The 26,851-nt window shown below is 35.4% G+C and overlaps 2 protein-coding genes across 2 annotated transcripts in view; one reads left to right on the forward strand and one right to left on the reverse strand.

Annotated features, from left to right (window-relative positions):
* LOC100375426 (WASH complex subunit 5-like) overlaps positions 1-1,771 on the reverse strand; it is a 33,548-nt gene extending 31,777 nt beyond the window's left edge. The window contains exon 1 of the mRNA XM_078010016.2: positions 1,204-1,771. Within this exon, the coding sequence (XP_077866142.2) occupies positions 1,204-1,428 (225 nt within the window). The 5' untranslated portion in view covers positions 1,429-1,771. The remainder of the gene's footprint in view (positions 1-1,203) is intronic.
* A 7,087-nt stretch (positions 1,772-8,858) lies between these two features.
* Positions 8,859-24,958, forward strand: LOC100313604 (FK506 binding protein). Its single transcript, NM_001168069.1, is given in 5 exon segments — positions 8,859-8,977; positions 9,121-9,168; positions 14,923-15,035; positions 21,467-21,540; positions 22,817-24,958. Coding segments are annotated over 5 exon segments (327 nt in total). The 5' UTR covers positions 8,859-8,940; the 3' UTR covers positions 22,872-24,958.
* Positions 24,959-26,851: the final 1,893 nt, after the last annotated feature.

A 26,851-nucleotide genomic window follows, 5' to 3' on the forward strand; every position in this document is an offset into this window, starting at 1 on the left:
GTAGGAATTAATCAAACGAAAGCTGTCTACATCAAAATAAGTCTCAAATCAAACGTGAGTTGTTTACACCAAACTAAGTATTAAATATTTGTTGAGACATATATTCTCTCAATTTAACAACTTGTAATGGTGTAAAATAATTAAATGAGAGCTGTCTACACCAAAATAAGTCTAAAATATTTGTCCGCACATTTATTGTCACAATTTAACCACTTGTTAATAATGGAAATTACTTAAACGCGACTTGTTTAATCAGTTGACATCAATGCAACTTACCTGCAGACAGTGCACAACAGAGTATCATTATTGAGCAATTATTAACAGGAACGTGTCTTGGCATTAGGGTTAGGGTCGGGTCAGATATGGGCAACGCAAATGACAAACACCCAATTGGCAAGATGTACATTAATTAACGGGTTATGGCATGCATATAGTTTACACAAGTAAAAACACAAAATTGGCAATTTTTTGGACAATTGTAACTCAATAATAGAAATATGTTGTATTTCTATATATATACACACTATATAGTCTTATCAAATGCAAACACACACTCGTGGTACAGTGGACAAGACAGTGCGCTGGGAACTCAAAGATTGCAAGTTCGAATCACGGACAGGACACTCCTACAAGACAAGATATGAAAGAAAAAAAAACATAAACAGCAACTTCTGTATATCAAGAACTCAAGTATGAAAAACAGAACACAAGAAACTACCTCACATGGAAGCCAGTCGAAGTTGTTGAAGTACGAACACAGTTGACAGCACCAAACTGCATGTAATGATGTTCTATCATAAAGAATTATGGGTATTTTGGGTGGCAAAATTGACCTGAAAATTGCCTTAAATAATGCCATATTTCATAAAAAAAAAGTTAAACCTATCGTAAACCCAAACATTCCATCCCAATCCCCTCCCTAATAACCATACTTGTCCAGAAGAGGGGCATATACAATTAAAATGAGGAAGCAGCACAACCGGTGCATGGTTAGCATTATAGGTGAGGTGATCCTAATTAACTCTTACCTACATACAAATGTACAGTGAACTGTTTGAACTGAAAATAATATAAGATGTATATGATTGTCTTGTATTGTATGAGTAGTTTAATTGTATAATTTATTTTAACAAGCTTTAATACAGCAAATAACAGAACTGAAATGTCAGATTTCATTATAGATGTAATAAAGCAGCCACTTACCGCATTCGAGTCTATTTTACTATCATAATACTCTGATCCTTTGAAATAACTGAAGTCGCATAATATATCTCCATATTTGACCTGTTCAACTTTGTGTTCTAATTTGAACACCGGCGGAATGAACTCCGACAACCGTAATAATTCCGCAATTATTGCATTGCCCCGAGAGACCAGTTTTAATATTGTTTGCCCGCAAAGATTGTTTTCAGCCAGAAAATCTGTCATAGTTGCACCAATAACCTGAACACTATAGGTTGCAGCACAACTACAGGAGTTTATTTTCGATGATATCTCCCGATCTGGCACCTCAACTAGCAACAGACAACGCCTCCCTCAGATTTGAGTGATGGTCGATCAGCAGTGCTGGCTTCCGGAAGTAGAAATCAAAGAGACGATTTCGTTGATTTTGGTAGATGCACAGTAACTACCAGAATGTCTTACGATTCCAAAGTTTTTACCTGATTTCTGTATTGAAAATTGTACATTTCAGTGCCAGAATAAAGGCACTGTCACCAAAACATACAAATGAAACTTAACCACTTCATTCAGTCAGCCATGTTGAAATGATCACGTGTCATATGTTTACCACGTGACTGGTGACCTGCTACCAGACGTTGAGGTCATGGTGACAGTGATCTTAGTTCTTCAGTGATCTGGCACGTGGTGATCTGGGTTTGGGACAGCTGCTTTGCCGGTTATGTGCGCCTTATCATATAGAAAAGTATATCGAACAAAACGCTGCCTTTATATTTAATTTCACTTTTAGTCAACACTATTGTTTTTAATTGTAAAATTATATGGACGAGTATGTGTAGTTTTTAGTTTCAATTATACTTGCTTGCAGCCTGTTGCCATTCCGATGAAAAAATCTTTAAAAATAAATATAAGTTGCGTAAACGAGGGGTGAACGCGAAAGTTCTGTAACCGCGAAATCTCTTCGGAAGAATTAAAATGGTTACATAACAAAGAGAACATGGACTCACTATAACAGAACTCACAACAATATACGAACATTATATCCACACACAAAAACACAATTATAAAATACAGAATTCAAGATACAGAACTGTAAAAAGCAAAAGGACAAATAAAAAAGGTTAATTTAGGAGGAGGTGTTTAGTATTGTTTGATGTATATCAATACATGTAGATACACTTGCAATTCGGTAAGGGGCGCGAAGTCGACAGCGCACTTTACCTGAGTCCTCTCCCTACGTTGTAAATCCGTGCGTAGCTACTTTGGACGCTTGTGGCATATGTCTGAGAATAGAGGTAATTTAAAAACAAATCTAATTAAGTATACGATCGAGAAAACAATGGAGTTCTCTAATACGGGTGTGCAATGCTTCAATGTTTTGGCACGTCCACAACAATAGTTGTAGATTGTTTTATTTTTATTTCCAACAGAACTTCTATATATATTGTTTAGAACGTAACGATGTCGTCAGCGTATCTCCAATAACGAAATTATTTGAAATCTTGTGTCAAAAAAAAGTTGCTCTGGAAGATACTAAATAACTTGCTATAGCCAGGGAGCTCCCTGCTATAGCCTAGCCTAGGTACAGCACGCGAAAGGGAGATGGCGACTCTCGATCCCGCGGTATTACCGTGGACTTTAGAAGGTCGCAATCTGATTAAAATCCGATGTAGGCATGAGGCTCCATTTTTTGTTTTTTTTTGTTTTTATGACTCTTTATATAATATTTAATTGTGTTTTAGTTTGAATATGTCGTATACAAATCAATATTATATAAAGAATCATAAAAAAATTATAATAAACAACAAATTGGAGCCTCGTACCTACATCGGATTTTAATCAGATTGAGAAGGTCGAGGGTGTTACCTACATGACACTGGTTGCTTCAATGATCAATCACAGTCCCGACAAAGTCAACATAATTCCCCCTTCAACAAATTTGTGTAAAACATGTTGAAAAAGCGACATGCAATTTTAGCGAATTGTTGTAAAATGACGTAATAGCGAAATGCTGATTTAGCAAATCTCTCTTTTCATTGTTGATTTCCTGTTTTCATGATACTTTTCTGACGCTCGCCAAAAAAATTAGGCAGATATCACCTCCATAAAAACAAAGGAAAACTGTCAAGTGTAATTAGGAAGCGCCCCAGATTTTTATGTTGTGGATTACTGTATACAAATCCCCAAGCCAATTAGCGACATCTTAAGTTAACGAATTAGTTCTCTCGCTAAGTTCGCTAAAAAGACATGTTTCACAGTAATCCTATAATTTGCACTATCTGTTGACACTGGCCACTCCCAGCCAGCACCGTACTTGCTGTGGGATGGCTCTTATCAGCTTGTGTCGATCTTTCGTCATTGTAATGGTATTTTTGTGATTTCCGATACATTTGATGTTTTTAAGGTTGTTATTTTTTGTGGCAACACCATGCATGGTTTGTTTCTCTCTTAGTGTCTCCTTCTTCTTGCCATACCCATGATTTAAAATGGTCTACCCCTTACTGCAGAAAATCACATGCTGCTATGCTATCGTTGAGGGCAGTGGCTCAGACTTACGCTGTCTATCACTTGTCCGGAACATACACAGATGTATATATGTACATTGTAATAAACCAAATCTAATGTGTAGCGGTAAAAAATATAATGATGACATGTCGCTGAATAGTATTTTGGATTTTCATTTCTTACGTTACTTAGATTCTTGCTCCCAGACTCTTTTGCGATATAGCAATTCACAGGCCCGTAGCCAGCACTTTTGAACAGGGGGTTCGAAAACAACAATTATAAATTTGATGTGAAATGTGTGAATTTTATAATATTCAAAAAGTGTATTTGAACTCTTTTACAGACATTTTCATATTATCGGTTTTAAATTCAATTGATTTACTTTGTGTTACGTTGGTAAGATATTTCACATAAAATCTTTGAACTATTTTACCATTTTAGAGAAGGGGTCCTGAGCCATTCCTCAAACACATCCACACCATTGATCCACTACGGCAAAATGTTGTACACAAAAAAGACAAGACTGTACTTATCTTAGCTTTATTGTCTAAGTATTTTAAGGTAGAAGGCTATACTTACGAGTTTTTTCGCTCTTGACAGATGTTAGCGCACATAAAATTGACACGATTTTATGTCGAAATCTGTCTACAATTATTCATTTTAGTCAATTTTGTATTATGTAATTTTATTTCTGTACAGGGCCTCAGCCTATCGTACAAAATGTAATGGGTAGAAAAGTGCATAGCACGTTTTAAACACAATACAACATCCATGTAAACATATGGTATTAAGTTAAGCTGAATTCATATTCGTCTCGTCGCTTGAAAACTTTTAAAAGATACAGAGCTATTTGATATATGGTGTGGCAGTTTGTGTAGCGACGAAGTAAGCCCAGACTGTCAGTATTTGCAAAATTGCATAGGGTTATTAGATCATTATAAAATGGACATATAAAAACAAAGTGAATTTCATTTTCTACCATGCTAAATTCGAACGTATCACTGCAAAAACTAAAAAATATTGATCTAACTGTATTGTTGTGTGTCTGCCTAACTCAACATTATGTTTATGGCCAAAAACAGCAAATACTCGTCAGTATATATTTTAGTCTATAATTGCTTGCCAATAAATCTCCCAGGTTATAATACTACTTTGATTTTTCCAAAAGTACACAGCCTGGATGATTGTGAAATTCTCCAACTTGTTTTTCAAACCAGACAATGTCGAAACCATATTTGAACAGGAGATTTTTATGTGGGTTTCCCAAGCAAGTCTGCCGGTCTTGTCTAATCGTTTAAGCATGATATAACATGTTTTGGGGTTTCAGTAATTTTAACCATTATGAGATACAACGCTTGAAATAACCACAGCACAATAGCAGCCATCGCTACATTGTTTGTACAACTATTAATACTAAGTACCGGGTAGATATCTGCAAAATGTTATCTGTACCCTCTCGATTTCCGAATTTACGTACCCCCATATCGCACCATAAGAAATAGTTGGCACAATGATTGCATCAAACAAATTAAATGCACTAACCAATGGCATACTACCAAGTTTCTTACAGTATGTAAATATATTTGGTTCACTGTAAATCTGTTCTTAGAGGGCGGTAAAATAATATGCATACAGTGGCAGTTTAGCAGCGGTCTCATTAGACTTCAATGACTACAACTCCTTTTATGAACCCACTAAAAATATAGTAAATTTTCTGAGACATAAAAAAAATATGTTTGCAATTTATGATTCGTCGCATAGTTTCAGTGCTGAAGCAACACTGTGGGGTAAATTGTTGGCTGCAAAAAGCTCTTCGACCTATACAACTCGTGATGATAAATCTTCGGGCGCATTTTTTTAATGATATGTTCAACCCGTAGCTGTACACCATTGTTCAATAACAGAGGCTACACGTACTAATACAATAAGTTAACTACATTTGGCTGATACACTTGGAACAAAACAGTGATATATGCCATCATTAACTTGAAGAATGCAAAACTAATGAACCAAACTAGGAAAGTACAGTGTGGTGTTGTCGTGTCAATCCCGTTCGATCCCCACACTTTACTGACTGAGCGAAAATTAGCACAAGACAAACTGCCTATTCAGGACCACCACATCATTCAGATAGTGACTACCATTATTGTTTCAATGTTGTTTTAATATTTAACATCAGGTGCTTGAACGCGATCTTCATTACACCATCGCGGAAAAACCGAATAAAAGCCTGTCTATTTATAACAACCTGTTTTGGTTGGCTGCTGTTGAGCCGAGACGGCATAACTTCACGATTGACATTTAAAGCTCGTTGCCACCTAAATGCATCTTACTATGCATTACTCATTACGGAGTCAAGTGATTTAAACAATGATAATTATTTTAATTAATGCTGTCTGTTTTATTATGTTCTAATCTACAATCATAAATCTATTCACTTCCAAAATTTAGGGGGTTCGACCGAATCCCTCCCAAACTACGGGCCTGAATTCCGCTGCTTATCACCTCAGACATCTGAGTTATGACGTTGTTCTCATAAAATAATCTCCCCATGGTAGACGACAATTTTTTTCACATAAAGCAAATGAGTCAATTACCCTATTTTTTAAATAAAGAGTGACGGTGTCTAATTTTAAAAATCAAATAGTGAGCGCCAGTAAACTACTCCCATAGTTGAAGTATACGGATATAAGCCGTTGTTTTGACGGCCATTTTCACGATTCATTTGACGCCCAATTTTAAGATTTTCGAACATTAGCAACGAACCAAAAGCCCTTCTTACTGCTAATTCTGGTGACAACTTTGTTACAGGTAATAATGCTGTTTTGATGTACCTTTAATAGACTGTCAACAGTCGGTCGTACCTAATATCAATCTGTTATTATTAATAAATATTGTGTATAAACGTAATAGGCGTGAATAAATTGCAAACGCGTTCGGCGTTTGAATGTCTAGGATACACAATTACATTAGGACCGACTGAGGACAGTCTAGATTAGCCCTGCGTACAGTGCTGTGTGTACGGGGATGGGGACATCTATCAACCGAACGCGTCCCCGTACACACAACACTGTACGCAGGGCTAAGTCTAGATATACCTGTGTTTTGATTATTATTGTTTTGAATCAGTCTGATAATCAGCTAGTGTTTTTGCACCAATTACATGCGGTTTGTACTAGAACTAAAGAGAAATGTAATCGTTGTAATATGTATTTGTTGAATATATGAGTATTTCCGTTTTCATTCTAGTCTGTGGGTTCAATGCATCGTCAGTTGTCCCCGGGCCCAAGGGTTCACTTCTGGGACCCCTCAGTGTTCTTTATAATATCAAGCAATTCTTGTTATGACCATGTACCAACACATTTCTTTTGGTTTTGTAGGTCAATGCTATGACTGTCCTGCAATTCTTAGTACGTAATATTTATTTTTTTGTTTCAACAACTTGAAGGCATCTGAGACGCAAAGACATTTAAAACCAAATGATGCTTAGTTAATTGCAGAAAACAGTCATCCCTATTAAGCTGCATGGCGACTTTTGGTGACATTTCATCTAAATGTAATATTTTTTCGAAATTTCATTCTTTTAAATCTCAGTATATAATTGAGTTGTGTTTGTTCGTATTACATTATATTTGTTTGATATTGTGTTGTTAATATTTTCTCAAGATCTGTTAATTGATGTTCCCGTTAATCAGCGTAATAAATTCAATATTCTATCTGTTGGTATTATTAAAACGTAGCATCTGCAGCATCATTATTATGGCAGTGAAAACATTTTTACGATGTTCCCCAGCTTTGGAGCTTGTCAAAATTCATAGTGGAGGACTTATAAATAACATAACTTGCTATGAAAGAAACATCGATAGCGGAAGTGCCTTTGTCACGTGATTTTCCAGTTTCATTGACCGCAATGAATACTTGCCCTTGTCGGTATCGTACAGCAATATTAGAGTGGGACATTTGAATGATTACCAGCGTGTTTATTCACCTTTCTCGGTCGTTGTGAAATAAAATCACATTACGTAAAAACGAAGATCGCAAAAATTAGTTGTTTCAGAGTGAATATGGTCTGCGTTTTGGGACCGAATGTTTCGTATATTTTAATCTTAGACTAGTATGTAAAAATTAGAGTTCTGATGTACCAACCTAGTAATTAAAAACAAATAAATAAAAAAGAAATCGGATCAATGTATTTTTTTATTCTAAAATTGTTGCGTGCTTTTATTTTGATTTTTCCATGAAAATATTTCATCATTTTCAACACCAGACACAAGGAAGCGGCTATGACGCGCAAGATGACCAGAAACAGAAATATTGGTTTTGTTGGCCTAACAACTATATAAATTTCATGTCACGTGTCATCGCATGTATTTATAATATCTGCATACAAATACATGGAATAGAATTTTTTCGAATAAAAAATATTTGTTGTTTGCGTATTATTCATTTGGCACAAGTATTTTTGAATTATAGTCAGAAGTATACCTACATATCTCGTTGTTTATAATTGATACAGTCATGCCCTGGCTGGAAAAATGTGACCAGTGCAATTTTTTGGCAGTGTTTTATAAGAACATTTGTATTTCTGTCGAATGCGCCAGCATATTTTTTTTGCAACACCTTGCATGCGTTTTTTTAACGAGTCTTCCGTCATCCCATGATTTCAAATGGCCCAGCCCTTAATGATATGAGTATAGTAAAGGGGAGCTAAAGAAAATAGATATCTCCATAGATGAAACATTCTATTTTACCTCCAAGTTTATTTGTGTCTGTTCAATTGAATTTACATTAGATCCGTCTTATCTGTATTTATCATGCAATAAAAATTACTACTAGTATTTGCTGCTCAGAAAGGGGTCTGTCTGGCATATAAGATATGGCCGGCATCGTGTACTGACACCGTGGGGATCACGTGACTTGTAAACGAATGATTTTACATTCGTATACCACAATCCCAGATCCTGGATCAACGAGTAACATATACAAAATATCATACGAATACGAATCATATGAATACGTTTGTTAATAATAAAAAAAAATATTTAAATTTATTATGGAACTATAATAATCTCTGCGCAAATATTGACACACATTCCCGACGAAAGTGCGTACATCCGGGTACTTTTGGTCTGTTTGTCTCGATTGGCCTCATTCGCGTGTCGAAGTTGGTTTGAGGAGTTGAGTGGCTGGGCTGCAGACGATTCAACAAGATCAGTACTGAAATTAATTTCTATTTAGGAAATTATATAATAGACTATGGGTGTCGAAGTTGAAACAATTAATCCCGGCGATGGTATGTATAATTTTGTGTTGTTATAAATTTTAGAATTCGTGGTGATTTACCGGTTCAAATTATGTATGGTGTCCATCGAATACACGTGAATCGACACCCGACTACAACACACGAAATGTGATTGTCTTACTGTTCCTTTGCAGGTATGACAAAGCCAAAAACTGGACAGACTGTTGTGGTTCATTATACCGGTAAGATATTCAATATTTTAGTGGTTGTTCCGTTTAGTCAGAATACCATGTTTTAAAGTGCCTGGGACTACAAGATGACCTGTCGTCGATGACTCACGTCTGCTCGTCTGCACAGTTGCAGTTATTGAATCTCGCAACTCTGCTCGCTAGTCAAAATATTTAGCTTTTTCGAGTCTTGTTTTAAATCGGCGTCATGTATCGTTCATGCGTCTAAAACGAATGCAATGGAAATTAAAAGAAACTTGTCAAAGATTGCCACCACGTCAGCCATGAGGCTGTACCTATTTGTACAATGAATGGGTGTGCCTTTAGTGGTTAATTGTCCTGCGGTTTGGAGATTGAACTACAGGCATGGCCATGGCGTCAAACCCATGCTCTTTGTTCTGTACATTTCTATTTGTAGTTCTGAAATCTTCGACCCAAGTGCGATTGAGGTGTACGAGAACATCTTGAGTATAGTAATGTATTGTAGGGTCTATGGTGCAACTTTAATATCAATGTACAGTGATATATAACTTGAGGCTTAGTCTTTTCCACGAAACGAAATGAAACAAAATAAAACGAAACGAAACCTTAACCCTAACTCTAACCCTAACCTTAGATTTTGAACGACCTCAAACATGTCCGTATTTCAGTGTGAAATTTTCTCAGATATTATTGGGCCAATGAAAAAAAAATGCGAGTTAGGGTTTGGGTTTCGTTTCGTTTCGTGGAAAAGACTAAGCCATAACTTGAAGGCAATTTATTCAATGCCCAATAAGTTTACCTTTGTGCCCTTTGAAAAATACAGTTTTTCTCTGCACTATTCCTATAGGCTAAAGAGCCCTGAATTTTTCAAATAATGTACCGGTACATGTAAATGATAATCTAACAAAACTGGCATACCTAGAACAAACTACATGTATACAAGCATACTGTACAATACAAATGGCTAAATGCATACAATATTGAAAGACAATTCACTAAACTTCATAAATGAAAAACACTCACTATAAAACAAAAAATCAAATTTTATAAACTTCCCTTGAAAATAAATGCCTGGAAAGAAATGATTTCCAAAGAAAATAGAAAACATATGCTAAATTTAAAACAGAATACATCTTTGAGCCATATTTGAATGAACTTGACACTTATAAAAAGAAAATGTTAAAAAATTTAGAATTACCGTAGTAACCATAACTTAGCAATAAAGGAAGGCAGATATTCAATTCCTAAGAAACCTATTAACAAAAGAAAAAGAATATGCAATAAGTGTGACACAAATTCAATTGAAGATGAAGAATATTTTCTATTGAATTGCCCAAAATATAACTCATCCGAAAAATTATGATACCACTTTCATCCAATAATAAAAATATACAATTCACATATTATATACTCTAAAAAAAAAAAGATCCCAGCATAATTTAACAGGGGTTGCATTAGTGTTCGATAATGTGGAGTCCCTGGGACCCACCCCTTATAAAATGTGTGGGTCCCTTAAAAATATGTGGGGTCCCTGCCGCTACCGCACTTTATTTTTCTAAAATAGTTTTTTGCACGAACTATTACACAATAAACATAAACAGGCATTAATCACATTTACATATTGTACTTTATTTACATGTTCATTCCAGCCTTTACATGTCAGCAATCTGCATTATTTGCATGGTTTACTTCTATTTTTACTGTTATTAAAATGTAATGCTACTTGTAAAAATTTTAAATCATTACTGGGTTTACCTTCAAGTTCTTCATAAGCCAAGATAAATGAGCTGGTGTCAGACTTAACATGGAGGTAAAAATAGACTTAATAAGATTCTGACAAGAAAAGGCATGGCCACATGGAACCTGCCGGGGAGGCGATCTTGCAAATAACGAATCGATCCATGGCTTCTAGAAAAGTGATTTTTTTTCTCCCAAAGTCACTTGTGTTATACAATTAAATAGTTCATTGTTTCGATTAATATTGTCCCCAGAAAACAATACACCCAAAATTTGTACATACTAGTACTCAGTAGTACTGCAGTAAATTCGCCTCTGGGCAGTTTAGGTTTTTTTTAAAAAAAAATTGGACCAAGAAATCGGCGATTTTTCGGCAGATTTTATTTAATATTTGTTATTTAAATATTTTGGCGTCCTTTTTCGGACATTTCAATCTTTCCTGGCGCCTAAAATAGAGTTTAAGTTTTTATTCAAGGGTACGTTTTTTGTGACTAGCGTGAATGCGCAAACTTCGTTTCGGTTCGAGTTGTTGTCACTGTAAATGATGTTAAATTAGTCTTCAAACGCTCAGTTTAAATTTTGAAAACAACTATTTTTTTATTTGGAAAAAAAATCATGCAGTTTTCCTGTAAAAATCCAAGCCAAATGATCGTACTACAACATCGGCAAATCTCTTTCGCATTGCGTTAAAAACATTAACATATTTAAATGAGCTATGGTACTTTGAACACGTTGGCGTTATCCAGCATTTGTATTGGTTAATTAGAGATTTGACCTATTAGGTCAACCATGCAAGACAAGGAACATGGCGGATACTCGACAGCATCTAGCGTTAATTTGCGACCGGAATTATTTACGACGAAACAAAGTTGAATTTTATTTGCATTTCATTACAATTCAACAATTTTTTGTTTGAACGTTATTATAATCACTACTGAGTAATAATTAACAATTGTGAAACGCAGCATGACTGGATTGCGCAACCGTGATCATTTGTTGCTCCGCAGTTGTGATCGTTTTTACTTTGTTTAGAATATAATTTCGTTACCAATAAAATTAGGAAAAAAAAGTTTATTTCACGTACCAGGTTCGTTAAAGTGATTTGTTGGAAAAAAAATTACCCTGGGTGACATTGTAAGTTTTAGGCGGTTAAATTAGCAGGTCACAGTGCATTCTACTTGTCTCAGTATTGACTGTCTCGTCGTACTTCAGACGGGACTTCACACTTTCCATTGTGACATGTAGATGCTAATAGGTGTTTTTGAAGACAATGGCACAGTATTGTAAGTGAATTTAAAAGCTCTATGAACTTTGTATGCGGGACAATGGCATCGCAAACGCACACAATGCCTTTAGACCTATCGTAATACGACCAAGACGCGTGCTTACCGGATGCGTACCAAGGACTCACCAGTTGAAAAATTCATGCCTCCCACATAAAAACTATGCTTCCCGGACGCGGAATTCCGCGTTAACGCAATCCCTGATTTAAGAACTTGACGATCATATTAACACAACACAAAGATTTATTTAACATTTAAATACTAGTTACGTACTTGTTATATTATTTTTATATCCATTTTATTTTAAAACTTTCTTGCTGTACTTATCCTATGTAAATCTTTTTACACCGAGGCAAGTTATTATTATTAAAATAAGTATACATGTCCCCAACATTATAATACTGTGGCATGAACAAATGCACTATTCATTCATTACTGACTTGCACAATCCCCCAAATGCTCAACTGAATTTCCACCAAAGAACACCAAATTGTAGACTGGCACTGTCGTGGCAATTTTATCGTTTCATATGATCATTCCTTTAGAATGTTGTAGAATCTTCTGCGTTGACGCAAAATTACGACTGGTCTGTTCTGCCACGTCCTCTATAGTTGTCGCCACGTTTTGTGGTGATGAATATGCTAATGAGTACCGTACATCAATTGTAAGTTGCCAACCAATAAGAAAGGCCGCTTTTGGTTCGATCTGTGATCTACATAACTATAATGCACACGTAGACTGATGCTTAGAATCTTTCTTGATGAGGATGGTTGAAGCAAAGTTCAGGTGACTTGAACATTTCATGAAAGTTTTCTTTTTTTCAAAACTTGCATGGTCACCACTGGATTTGTTGGTTTACAGAAAACATGCAGTTTTACTTCACTGCTTGGGTATTGAGACAGTGAATTGTCTAGGCCCTTGGTATTTGTCCTATGTACGAAGATGCTATATTATTTCGACAAAAAATGTGACAAGTCCATGGCAACTTTAATATCATGTCAAATAAAATGATTAGAGATCAGCTAATGAAAAAAAAGTACCTTATCCCAAGCTAGAAAAAACTTACATATAATGGCACCTGACTAATCACAGATAAACCATAAAAGGAGAAATTTATGTTTGAAATCAAATCATCCAATTTTTGCGGCAGACTTTTGAACCATGTTTTTCAGGCATTATGCAAGATTTCGCACTTGAGGGGAAAATCATCTATTAAGCTGTATCTACGAAAATTGAAAATAATGACTTCATGATGCACAGCCAAGTAGAACTCAAGCTGTTAGTTAATGACCAGTTTGTGATTTTGCAGTGTCTTTATCGGTCGGCATATGACATGTCAGTGTTCTCCACGAGGGGTTTTAGCAGGGCACAGCGCCCTGCATAAGAAATCATGCGCCCTGCATAGGTAGTCCTGCGCCCTGCATCGGTCAACAAGCGCCCTGCATTCACATTTCCCGCCCCGATCAAATACATTGTATTGTTAGTTGAGTATTCAGTGCTCTCCACGAGGGGTTTTAGCAGGGTGCAGCGCCCTGCATAAGAAATCATGCGCCCTGCATAGGTAGTCCTGCGCCCTGCATCGGTCAACAAGCGCCCTGCATTCACATTTCCCGCCCCGATCAAATACATTGTATTGTTAGTTGAGTATTCAGTGCTCTCCACGAGGGGTTTAAGAGGGGCGAAGCGCCCCTCTGTAATTTATTTGCGCCCCTTTTCAATTTGTAGCGCCCCTCTATTTATCTTCAGCACCCTCCTTTGTTTTCGGTGACAGGCTGTTTCACAGTCCCGGAAGATGTCCGGACGATGTTATTGAGAGACCTCTTATTAATTGACAAGTGATAAAACAAAGAACTAAGAGACAGATAGTGGCATAGGTGACAACTAGGACAATGGATTTGATGTCTGGGGAAAAACTGGCTGAAAAAATAAACAAAAAACAATGAATGGATGCGTGAAGTGATTGTCACAAGCATTGCGTTAATCACATCACGCAATGGGATAGTCAAAACAAGTTTTCTCATCATTCCTGAATTAGCTTAGATACTTGAGAACAGGAAAACCAGCAACAATTTATTGGTCCAATTGCTTGTTACTTGCCTTTTATTGGCGAAAAGTAAAAAGAATCATCAAATAAATCACCAAAACAAAACGTACGGTAAACACTGAAACAACATGGATGTCACGTATCTGATTTGACCTTTGTTCTCAGTACCCACAATACAATCAACATATAATGATTAATTTATTTTCAGTCATCGGATTCGATTTTTTTCTTTCTTTTAAATGGTAATTTTGTTATGTGAAAATATTTTTCTTATTACTTGGGGTTTTCAACTATTACAATATCTCAGTGCATTTATAAAACCTATGGAAATATTTGAAAGAAATTTAAAAGAAATAAATGAAAGGCTAGAATTTCACAACTTGTTCCATTACAGAGAATAAAATTGATATTCTTCATTTGTCAAAGTTGATATTTTTTTTTTTTACACATCAAGTGGTTTAACTTGTTCATCAAAATAATTCAAGAACATTAATATAGTACTTGTACACAGTATTTAATTGATGTAAATATAAAAGTGCTAACAATTTCCTTTGAAATGTTTGATTAGTATGCTAATGCAAATTAAATATGCTAATTATATGCAAATTATATGCAAATTAGTGCCCCTCTTTAAATTTTATTTGTGGAGAACACTGCATGTAGTTAATGGTAACAGTGAGGGCTTAGTCATCTTGCGATTAATTTTTTTTTTCTTACTTGCAGGTACTTTAACAAATGGAAATGAGTTTGATTCATCAAGAAAAAGAGGAAAGCCTTTTAAATTTAAAATTGGCCAAGGTCAGGTAATAAGAGGCTGGGATGAAGGAGTCGCACAGGTGTGTATAAAAATGTACATTGCAGAAATAGTGGTGGTCTCACCATTTTAAGCAGTAAAAAAGTGTTTCCTCTAAAAATTAAGAATCCCGGACTGTTGTTTAATCCCCATGGTCCTGGGGGGGGGGGAGATAAGTGGCGACTCTGAACTTCTAGTAGATCTGTATTTCTGACATGTTCCGAGTACTATGAAGTCAATATACCTCGGCTATTCACGATACCCTTAGTTTTCACAAGTTTAAAAAAAAAATCTGCCCGACCGACCCAAATTTTTCAATTTACTGACTTGAGGGCAACATAAGTTTTTTTCTTGTTGGCCTAATGACGTCTTTGAACCAAAATAATAAGTGCAAATGATCTACTGTAAAATGATTAATTTTCACTGGGTTTAAATTTCGCTTATATTCAGAGTCAGATTGTTTAAAGAAAATAAACATTTACTATTACTAAACTCTTATAATCAATCAGTATTGTCTTAAAATTACTTTTCAGACACAGGAAGCAACACTCTAGAAGTCTGCACATTTTGTTCTACATGTATATGTCTGTTGAATTTCCTTTTCAAGGAAACTGTATTGCATAGATTAGATTGCAATCTTGTTGGGAAAAATGGGGTTTCTCTAGTTTCTTCCCTTCCTTCATATAGTGTAAAGTTTCCCCTATGAGGGGTTTCCACTAGCCTCAGAGTTGAAAACCCGATGAACATTATTAGCTTCTGTGTGCGTGCAAAGCATGCAAGGGAGATGGGTTTGGTGTGTCTGTGTAAGCAACATCTCACGATTCTAGGTTTTGATGAAATATTCTGACTAGGAATAATGTGTAGACAGGATTAGTTTGGGACCATGTCTGGTAATTTGCATATTATCTAGTTTCAGCCTGTGTAAGCACAATCAGAACAGATTTAGATAAAATGGTAATATTTTGATAATGGTAAAATGTACCTTGCAGTTATGTACAGACTTGGATTATATTTGAACACATAGTTTAAGAATTAGCTAATTTTCAGACAAATTAGGTACCTTATACATGTAACACAGTCCCTCTATAGACCGGTCTGGAAACGGCTATTGTTCAAAAATGTATCCTGTTTTCTGTTTGTCAACGATTTCATTCTGTCGAAGCTATTTTTTTCTGATTTGTTCATCGCTATTGAAACATATCAGTAATATATTTGAGGCCGCAGCTTTAATAGAAGCCGCACCCCTAACTTGAGACATTGTTTCATGTTGAAATTGTCAAGTTTTGGTCCCAGGAAAAAGCCTGCAATATAAGCCGCACCCCAAACTTTCACAAACCAAACAGCCACCACATATTTCAAAAAAGATATACCATTTCATTGTCACCTCTTTGTAAAGAGTTACACTCTATGTGCCCCAATTATTAGTCCCAGTTCGGACAAAGTCCGAAAACGGGACTTATAATTCGGTCTCCGTCCGTCCGTCCGTCCGTTCGTCCGTCCGTTCGTCCGTCCAGAGTCATATCTCAGAATCCCTTGGACCAATTCCGTTCATTCTTTGCATGTGCCTAGTACCTTATGTGGGACATATGCACATGCAGTGGTTTAGCGATTCGATTCAAAATAACCGACTGGCAGCCATCTTGTTTTTTGAAAATGTTGTATTTTGGACATGCTTTGTCAGTTGTCATTCAAACTCCATGACGATTTATTTCGCAATTGGATCAAAGATGGTCGACTGGCAGGCATCTTGTTTTTGTTTTTTTATGCGGTATCTTGGACGTGCTCTGTCAGTTTTCATTCAAATTTGGCATGTACTTTATACATGTTAGGATGTATGTCCATGACAATTTGTTTCAAAATCTGGTCAAGGATGGCCGATTGACAGCCATCTGACTTTTTGGCCTTACTACTATATTTCCACAATTTATGTACCATTTTCATTCGTATTTGGCACATACATCATACATATCAGTGTGTTTCATAATCACATCAAAGATGGCTGAATAACAGCTGTTTTTATTTTGGCCATATTACTATAACACGAAACGCGCGTTTTGATGTAAATAAACAATCTGTTGTATACGCCACTTGAAACTCAAGTTTCAAGGACACGCTCGCGACAACCCCTCCGCTTTAATATGACGAGCACAAAGAGAACTTAACGGGGACTGTGTCATTTTCAATGACTTGTTTGTTATATGTTGAAATATTGAAATTGGTCGGATACTCTAATATTGTGTTTGAGACTGTTTTGTCGCGTTTTTTCCGACGATACATTTCGATCATTTGTGTTGATTTCGAAAGGTTTGACGTCACCGGTCGATCCACGATTTCATGACTACTAATCAACTCTATATCAGGATTAGTAATGTAAGTCGAATGTCGAACTGGTCAGTCGAAGAAACTTGATTACTGATATCTGTTTGGAGAGAATCCTATTTCTTCCCACCAGTTATTTCCCGCGTTGAGTCCAAATCGTTTTGGTTGCTGGGTCTATTGTTGCGATATTCATACATGCGAATAGCGTGAACATAAAGCGATCATTTCTCAGTCTTCTTCGACTAACAAGTTCGCGATTTTTTGCTCTTCGAAATCTTGATTAATCGATCGTCATTGCCTTCTTCCCGAGCGTTAAAAACACACAGGGATTGATTGACCTTTCCATTTGTTTATTGACCTTTTCGTGATATGATTTGTTGTGGCCGCAAAACATCATTTTTTTTTACTAATTGAGAACACGAGCAGACAATTCAGCAGATTAGCTAATATTTGCACAACAATAAAACAGTGTCAACACAGTTGTGACAACGTAGCTACAGATTGGTGCTGGTTGTTTGTTTTAATTTTATGAGGTATAATTTTTCCAATTTTTTACAAATGTGTATTGAACTAGCCAGGCTAGTCGAATTTTAAAAATAATTTTATCTGCATTTCTATGAAGAATGAAGTTTTGTTTCAATTATTTGATGTAACCAGCATTCTCAGTGAGTTTTCACATGAGCTGTAAAATTTTATGGCAGTCCTTGTGAGCAATTGTCATAGAATAGTCGCCCAACCTTTTATTAGATTGAGTAGTTGTGACATAAACAATGTTCCATTTTCTGTCGATTCATTATTAGTCCCCGTTCGAACGTAGTCCGAAAACGGGGACTTATGTTTTGCCCTGTGTGCGTCCGTGTGTGCGTCCCTGATCACTTGTATCTCGAACATGCATGGACCGATTAAGTTCAAACTTCACTCATACATCACACATTATATGGGACATATGCACATGCATTTTTTTCATGATCCGATTAACGATAGCCAAACAGTGGGTATTTTACAGCCGAAAATGCCTCAAAATCGCACATTTTCACCATTCCGGACCCGGATCTCAGTTATGCATGGAGGGATTTTGTTCAAATTTGGTACATACATTAAACATAATAGGACCTTGATGCACGTAATTTTTTTTTTTTGGATCGGGTTTGAAATTGCCGACTGGCGGCCATTTTTTTTAAAGAATTCAGTTCTGCATCCGTATCCGAGACATGCCTAGATTGATCAAGTTTAAACTTCACACACACAAGGTACATCATGTCAAAAATATGTGCGTGCATTTGTTTCATGATCTCATTAATTAACGATAGCCAAATGGCGGCCACTTTAAGGCCGAAAATGCATTTTCACCATTCCGGACCCGGATCTCAGTTATGCATGGAATGGATTTTGTTCAGATTTAGTACAGTGTGTTCTACATATGCAGGTGCATTTCGGATCAGACCACTGAAAGTGGTCTGAGATTTCGGTCATGATCTGCTTTGAATGTATATGTCTCTCAAATAAAAACGAAATGGGGACGTGTCATTGACAATGACTTGTTTCTTTTGATTGTGTACCGTACGCAATGAATAACAGTAGTCTTTTTAGCAAAACAAAACTATTAGCAGATTGCATGTAAACTTGGACACAATAAAAATTCTAGCTGAATTTATAACGTTCAGTCAATTTGCATTGTGAAACAGCATGGAAATAATAATACCTTCTCTCCTTTTTTTGCAAAGCCATTGGTCTATTTTTAGCTCCGCTGTCGACTTTGTCGAGCGGAGCTTATCATATGAGTGATTGTCCGTCGTCGTCCGTGTCAATGTTTTACTTCTTCGACTTCTTCTTGAAAACTACAAGCCTGAATGCTTTGATACTTGGTGTATATGTACCTTGGGTAGACCTCTCTCAGCTTTGTTCATTTCATGATCATATCTTCAATTCTCTAATTTTGGTGAAAATTTTTGTCCAATTCCAATTGCCTTGATATTATTACATATATACGTACTACATGTGGACCTCTCTCAGATTTGTTCATTTTGTAATGATATCTTTAGTTCTCTAATTTTAATGAATATTTTTGTCATTTTTGGTAAAAAGTGATATTTTCAACTTCTTGTTAAAAAACCCGCAAGTCCAATTGCTTTGATATTACATATATAGGTACTACATGTGGACCTCTCTCAGATTTGTTCATTTTGTAATGATATCTTTAACTCTCTAATTTTGGTGAATATTTTTGTCATTTTTGGTAAAAAGTGATATTTTCGACTTCTTGTTAAAAACCACAAGTCCAATTGCTTTGATATTATATATATAGGTACTACATGTGGACCACTCTCAAATTTGTTCATTTTGTAATGATATCGTCAATTCTTTAATTTTGGTGAATATTTTTGTCATTTTTGGTAAAAAGTGATATTTTCTTGTTAAAAACCACAATCATTCATGGTGAAAAATTATATTTTTGAATTCTTGTTGAAAACAGCAAGTTGCATTGATACTATGCATATTGTTCATTTTCTAATGATATCTTCTGTTCTTTAATTGAAATGTGCATTGCTAACAGCGGAGCTATCTCAGCCGAGAGGCTGCTTGTTCTAATTTACAAATTCATTATGGAATTTTAACCAAATTTTATGCCTTTGGTAAAATCCACTGTTATGCTGTTGAGATTAGTTTGGTCATAATTAAACATCTTTTAAAATTTTAGAATCATGTAATTGATTCCAACGAAATTGTTAAAATACATTTGTTGGCATGATCCATTCACCTGGGCATGTAAATGTGAAAAGTCTTTGCTTATGTAAAAATACAATTAAATGTGCTATGAGTTTCTATTACTAATACTATGTATACAAGTATGCCTGTACTTGTTTGGTCATCAATGTGCTGAACAACTGATGGCTGATGATTGTAACCTCTAATGCTATTGCTCCTTCACTGACTGCTGTGAATTTCCTAGATACATTTTTTATAAAACAGTGATTGCATATATTCTGTATTTAAATGGGAGCTTTGAAAAAGCCGCATGCAATTTTAGCGAATTGTGGTAAAACAACGTAATAGCGAAATGTTGATTTAGCGAATCTCTCTTGTCATTGTTGATTTCTTTGTTTGGCGGCCATTTCGAATTGATAATAAAGTCATTAGCGACATCTGGAATTAGCGAATCAGTTCTCGCTAAATTCGTGAAAAAGACGTGCTCGCGAAAAAGACACGTTTTACAGTACTTTGATTTTATGCACTTGAAATTGGTTGTCATTATTTGTTTGTTACTGTAGATTGCACAACAACATAGACAAAATGAAAATTTGTCCAACATTATTTTCCACTACAAGCTATAATGATTTAAATTAGAGTTAGTCAACACTGACAGTCTGACACTTCAGAGCAATATAATCCCCAGAGTGTCATTCACATGCTATTTATGATATCACAGGGATTGAAATGGAATTTTTTCCCTGCATGCACAGTGTGCATGTTGAATTTAAAATTTACCTGCACTAACTTGTAAAATGCACCACTTTGATTAAGATTACGGGTTCTCGATTGATACGATCACGAAAGAATTTGCTTTTTTTTGAGTTGTCTTACAATGTTGGTTGAACTTAATTTAGGCTTAGTGAATATAATGAGAAAATGTTAATTTCTACATGCACAGCATGCACATTATATTTTGAGTTTACTTACACTAGCTAATAATCTATGTGCAGTTTGCACCAGAGTATTTTGACCCCTGTATCAATACAAGGGTCACATCCATTTGCTTCCACCACTCCAATTGCATTTTTTTGAAAAATTGACATTTTTGGAATAATTTAACCATAAAAATAAATTTCAAAATCCCTTTGCCTATGTAACAAAATAAAAATTTTAAATCATAAAACCTCATCACCATAAGAACCAATGGTGAATTTCCTAAAAAATAAACATTTTTATGTAAAAGATAACAAAAGTTGATTTTGTCATTCAAAGAGTTAACCCCACTGATTCTTGAACTATTTTACTGGGGTTCTTCAGTCAAAGTCAAAATGACTTTTGCGCAATTTTGTTCTCAGGAATGCACTTGAATTGAGAGAATTCTGAGCACCAAATTCAAATTTATATTATAGTGTTATGGATAGGAATGTGGATGTTGATATGTAAATTCAATTTTTTTTTCCACAGATGAGTGTTGGTGAAAGAGCAAAATTAACATGCTCTCCTGATTACGCTTATGGAAGTCGAGGGCATCCAGGAGTATATCCTTTTATAATAACAAGGTCTATGTGATATTTGGATTGTAGTTAATTAAAATAATTATTACTAAGAATTTATATGATTAAAGAGCAGTGGTCGTTGTGCTGCGCATGTTTAAATTTCATGTAAGCAATGTATTTTACACATGCTGTATAAGTCGCTATGAAGCCCATATCGAACAAGACATGGCGCGACGACCACCGCTCTTTAAGTTATGCAAATTTTGATATGTGTATGGTGATATTCGCTGAAGATGTCTCAAGTTCTGTGTGCGTGTCACTATTTTAATTGTAGAATGTAGTGGATGCTAGGATTAAAGAATAAGAACAACAGACACAACCAATTCTTTCAAAGAATCATTTGCATTTTCTAGAAATGTACTAGTATGCATGATTTTGTGATCATCTCGTAATTGTCACGACTTCAATTTGCACTAACTCTGGACCACGCTGCTTGCATACCCCATTAATCCTTGCTATTAAATATGCTGCGATATTATGTTAATTATATACTGGTGAGAGCAATGGTCAGAGAATTAGACAATGAGATTTAGTTTTGAAGTTTTCTGCAGAGTAAAACTGTAAATAATTAATTTCGGTGTCATTTTTTTAAAATTTCAATCTTTTCTTGCGACAATGAGCTGTTATCTCCATAAAATGTGTGAAATGCTTCCTCTAAGCTCTGTTTATCTTTCATAAATTAATAATTTCCTGATTAAGAAAAAAAAATGTGCTGTTTTTCCACCAAAATAATGCCAAAAGTTTGCATTGCAACTTTGGTCAAGCTTTTGTGTTGCATTCACAATTCATATTTAAATGAGCTATAGTAATTAACAGTGTTGGCAATAACCAACTTTCTGATTGGTTGATGGTCAGTTTGACTTATCAGGTCAGAGAACAGTTTCAAGTCAACTAGTGTGTGTGAAAAAAAAATGAAAAAATGCATTTCTTGTTGAATCAAATGTGTATGTCATACAATATGTAATTGTACATGTATCTATGGGTCTTAATTACAGTTTGGGAAAAAAATTGTGCAGGTTCTTTTTCATAAAAGGAGAGTGCCACTCAATTAATTATTCTCAGATTTATTATCAATTATTACCGTAAAAACTCCAAAATTTCGACCCTTCTAAAAATTCGGCCGCCTGGTTATTTGCTGAGTTTTGGTATTTTGTTTACCTCCAAATTGCCGACTCAAGTTTCAAATAAAAACGTATTCACGTACTCTATTGCTTTCAATGTATTTTTTTGTCAACTGTTTACCTTAACAGCTACGCACTATCCCACCCAATGCGACACTAATATTTGACGTTGAACTGATCGGGCTTGAATAAGAAGACTGAACGTTTTTCGCTATCGGTGTTACCATTGTAATCATCTGAGCGATGGATGTAGCTGATTTGTTATTGAAGATATCCATAGCTGTAGACCTTTGTACATTATATAGACTAAACCCAAAAGAATTCTACTTGCTGGATTTACACTCTCTCAAGGTCATCTCAAATTGCAAAGAACTGTTTTTCTCATACATTTGTCTACAAAATCTTGTCTTGTGATTGAACTTGTATTACTTAGATTAAAGTTTCACTTCAATAATTTAAAACTAATATATATATCTACACATTTTCGGTCGTTGAAACGTATATGATAGAGTATTCACTCTGAGCTATTTTTTTTTATTTTTTTTAAATGAGGTTAATATAAGCACATCATAAAATTGAGTTTTATCATGCATTTTCACTAATATTTGTCATTTTGTAAATGAAAATTAGAGAAGCTATGTACAATATTGTGCAGTTCTGAAATGTTTTAATGTTATTGGCACTAGAACTGTCAATCTGTCAATGTCAATTGTTAATTTCGCAAAATCACACTATAGGAGTAATTTTCTATTAAGAGATGCATGTATTAGCAAGAATAAAGGGTGGTCATAACCCAGAACTTCCATTATGTGTTGCAGATGTAAGGGTTGGTTGGACAGACAGACAGACAGACAGACAGACACGCACGCACACGCACACACACACACATGTACGCGCACACACAGCCGTCTTTACTGCATTCATCAAATGAATGTAGTTGCTCGATTTGTTATGAATGAGTTGAATGTTGTACTTGTGCATTTAAAATTAATTTAATTGGTGAGCTGATTGAACAGGTGATTTTTAATGTACAACCCGCTTCAGTTTTTAGAAGATTTTCAGAAAAGCTAACTAAAAATTCACTTTGTGATTGGCTTCCGTTCGGAGTATAAATGTCAGATGTATTCAAGTCAATTTCTTTGAGAAAGAGAAACTGTAAAGCAAAAACACTTAACTGTTGGTGCCAGATAGATCAGTCCTAAATTTTGACAAGTGTGCATTAAACCTTGTTGCATAGTTGATCTATCGACTAGAAGTTAAATACCACTTTTTAAATCAAGTGTTAAGTTGTTTGACCTAGTCTTGGCGGTTTCCATTTAAATAAATACTTTGTACATTGTATTTGCAAACACCCATAAGGTAGTCTCTTAAAATCATTGAGATTTCAGTTTGTCAATTGTGAAAACAAATATTTTAGTGATATACCTGTAATGACATCCATGAAGGGGTAGTCAACTCTACAATGATGTCCGCTCCTGTGTGTAGCTGATTGTCTTAAAGACACAAGTCTACCATAGATATGCCAAAATGAATAAATGGGGAAGCAGATGCGTTAATGAAAGGCAGTTTGCTTGGCAAAGAATGTAAACAAAAGATTAGATACTTGGATGAATTGATATTTTGTCTTTCAAATTGTGTGAAGGGTTTCATTAATATAAGAAAATATTAGAAACTTGAGACATTTTTCTCAAGTTTCCTTTACTTGTACTAACACAAGTGAGCCGATTCCATCCCCACGGTCTTGTTCCACATTACAATAAACTACAGCACTTTGGCATATGCAATTGGTTTGATGGCAGTACTCAAATTTTAATTTCCCAAATTGCGGTCTGTATCTGGACATCCAAGATATTGCAAGAGTAAAAACCTGAGATGTGTGATTGAAGTTTACAATGCCTCTCCAAATGTTCTCCTTAACCATTATCCACTTGTCTGTGCATAATTTATGCTGTGAATGATTAATTTATGATGTGGGGAAATTACAATCAATCACAGATTCAAGCTCTCAATTTTCCCCCCATCTTTGATGAGAGCACAGATCTGCCAGTATTTCCAGCTTGAAAATTCTACCCATAATTTCATTTCATTGTCTGCTCGTAGTTCATTTATGTATATCCACCTCTACAAACAAATCTTTGTATGCATCTTTAATTATTGAAGGGTGCCCCTCCCCCTAGTGTCAACCTTGTCATTTTACACATTGTATCAATGTATATTGTACTTTTCAGTTGCTAGTATCCTGTATATCATAATTATTTTATAAAGGTCTTCTACAGGTATCTGAAATTGTGCTACTTGTTTTTAATGATGCTCCACTTTCTTCGCCGAAGTTAAACATAAAATGTACGATAATAAGTTTTTTATTGCTTACACATTTTCAGTACAACAAATGTAGGAAAAGCACTATTTGTTGCATTCAGAAGTTGGTACGACTCCGAGCAAGTTCATTGGGTAGACTGTATTCAGACACCACACTTTAGATGGCAATTTCTAGCAAATCATAAATGCTAGACTATTTCCAGCCTTTATCCTGCTTCGCCTTGGCTGGTGGTCAAGTATCCTTGGTTGTGTATGTTACACTCAATTGTACGTAAAATGGTAGTGAGAAACTAGAGGCCTGGTGAATGTGTGTAGATAAGACTATCGTTATAGCAGTACGGGAATGTTATGACATCTAACATCAAGGAGGTGGCACTTGATAGGCTGCACCAATTTGTATATTGATCCTTGAATGAACCACCAGGTCATGTGTCAGCAAATAATATCACTTTATCATATTTAGTTTCATTATTGATGAATGTGCTTGTGTAAATGATGCATATAGCTTTAGTCAAAACAAGCCAAGTCTTTAATGATCAAATACAATTTTTGGTTTATATACGAGTTGCACTTCTAATGGAGCCAATGTTGTACTTGGGTTTTCAAGTTTTTTAAAATGTTTTTGTGCCAGGCAATATTGGATGTCACTTGTCTTTTGGGACTAAATGACAGGGATGTGTAGACATCTATATCAAATGGCAATTTAACTAGTCCTGTTCGTTAATTAACTTGCATCGAGTTTGTATCAATACTTACTTTGTTGCAGTGAAAATGTGACTGGAGGAAGTACTTGTGAGTAATGCGGGGGGGGGGGGGGGGATCAATCATTGAAACCAGGCACAAGAATTAAACTAAAATGCGGTACTACTGACTTGCCAGATTAGATTTATTACTGTCCAGTAAGAATTGTGGGTAATTGAAAAATACAGGCCTTGGCAAGTTGATTACTCCGACATTATCACTTGTTCATAAAACCAGTTCATAGGAGTGATATCATCCAGTATTATCCATGAAGTGAAGGCAATTGCATAATATAGCAAAAAACTCCACGAGTGTGAAATCTGAACAGTGGGCTGTTGCCATCGTGGCCTGCCAATAAGTTAAATAGGACATTTCATTGAATAGAACAATAAATTTGCTTTGATGGAGAAAATATACGTGTACAGGAAGACAAATTGAAAGGAAAATTGGAGTTTGTAGTTTTACATTTTGTAAACTTTATATGTACCAGAGAGGATTTAAAATACACCATTGTATACAAGGTATGTTAAACCAGCTTTACACGCTGAAGTACAAAACCTGCCAAAGTAAGCATTGTATCATGTGATCAATAATTCATGAAGAAATTTGATTCAGACAAACTCGTAAACTGAAATGGCGACATTTATTTAAAACTGTAGCAATGATATGATGTATATATATGACTTATGTTTACAAAAGCTGTTCTGGGAATAAACTTTCTTGGGATTCTTAACAAATTACCAAAAATTACAGCGAAGTAAAAGCAGTTTGGTTGAAAATGTCACAATTTTCACACATTCTTGTTTCCTATCTTTCATACACTGTAAGACTCTCTTATGATTGTGACAAATGCTATTCTCACAGACGGACCGGAACAGGAAGTCAATAGAAGACAAAAGATTTTTTCGTTAGTTTGGGGAAATTTGGTGAGCTTAGGGGAAAACAGGTGTTAATCCGAAAATTCATTGTCTTTTCCTGTTTGTGGGATCGTGACGTAGCTCAGACTATGAGAATACTGTAATTATTTATCCAACTCGATCATTGTAGTATTTCACTTGGCTTCATGCATTGTACAAGTCACATAGCATGTTGGGGGCATGGACTAAACAGCC

Source organism: Saccoglossus kowalevskii, chromosome 18 (genome assembly GCF_978046115.1).
Source record: "Saccoglossus kowalevskii chromosome 18, keSacKowa6.1, whole genome shotgun sequence".
NCBI lineage: Eukaryota > Metazoa > Hemichordata > Enteropneusta > Harrimaniidae > Saccoglossus > Saccoglossus kowalevskii.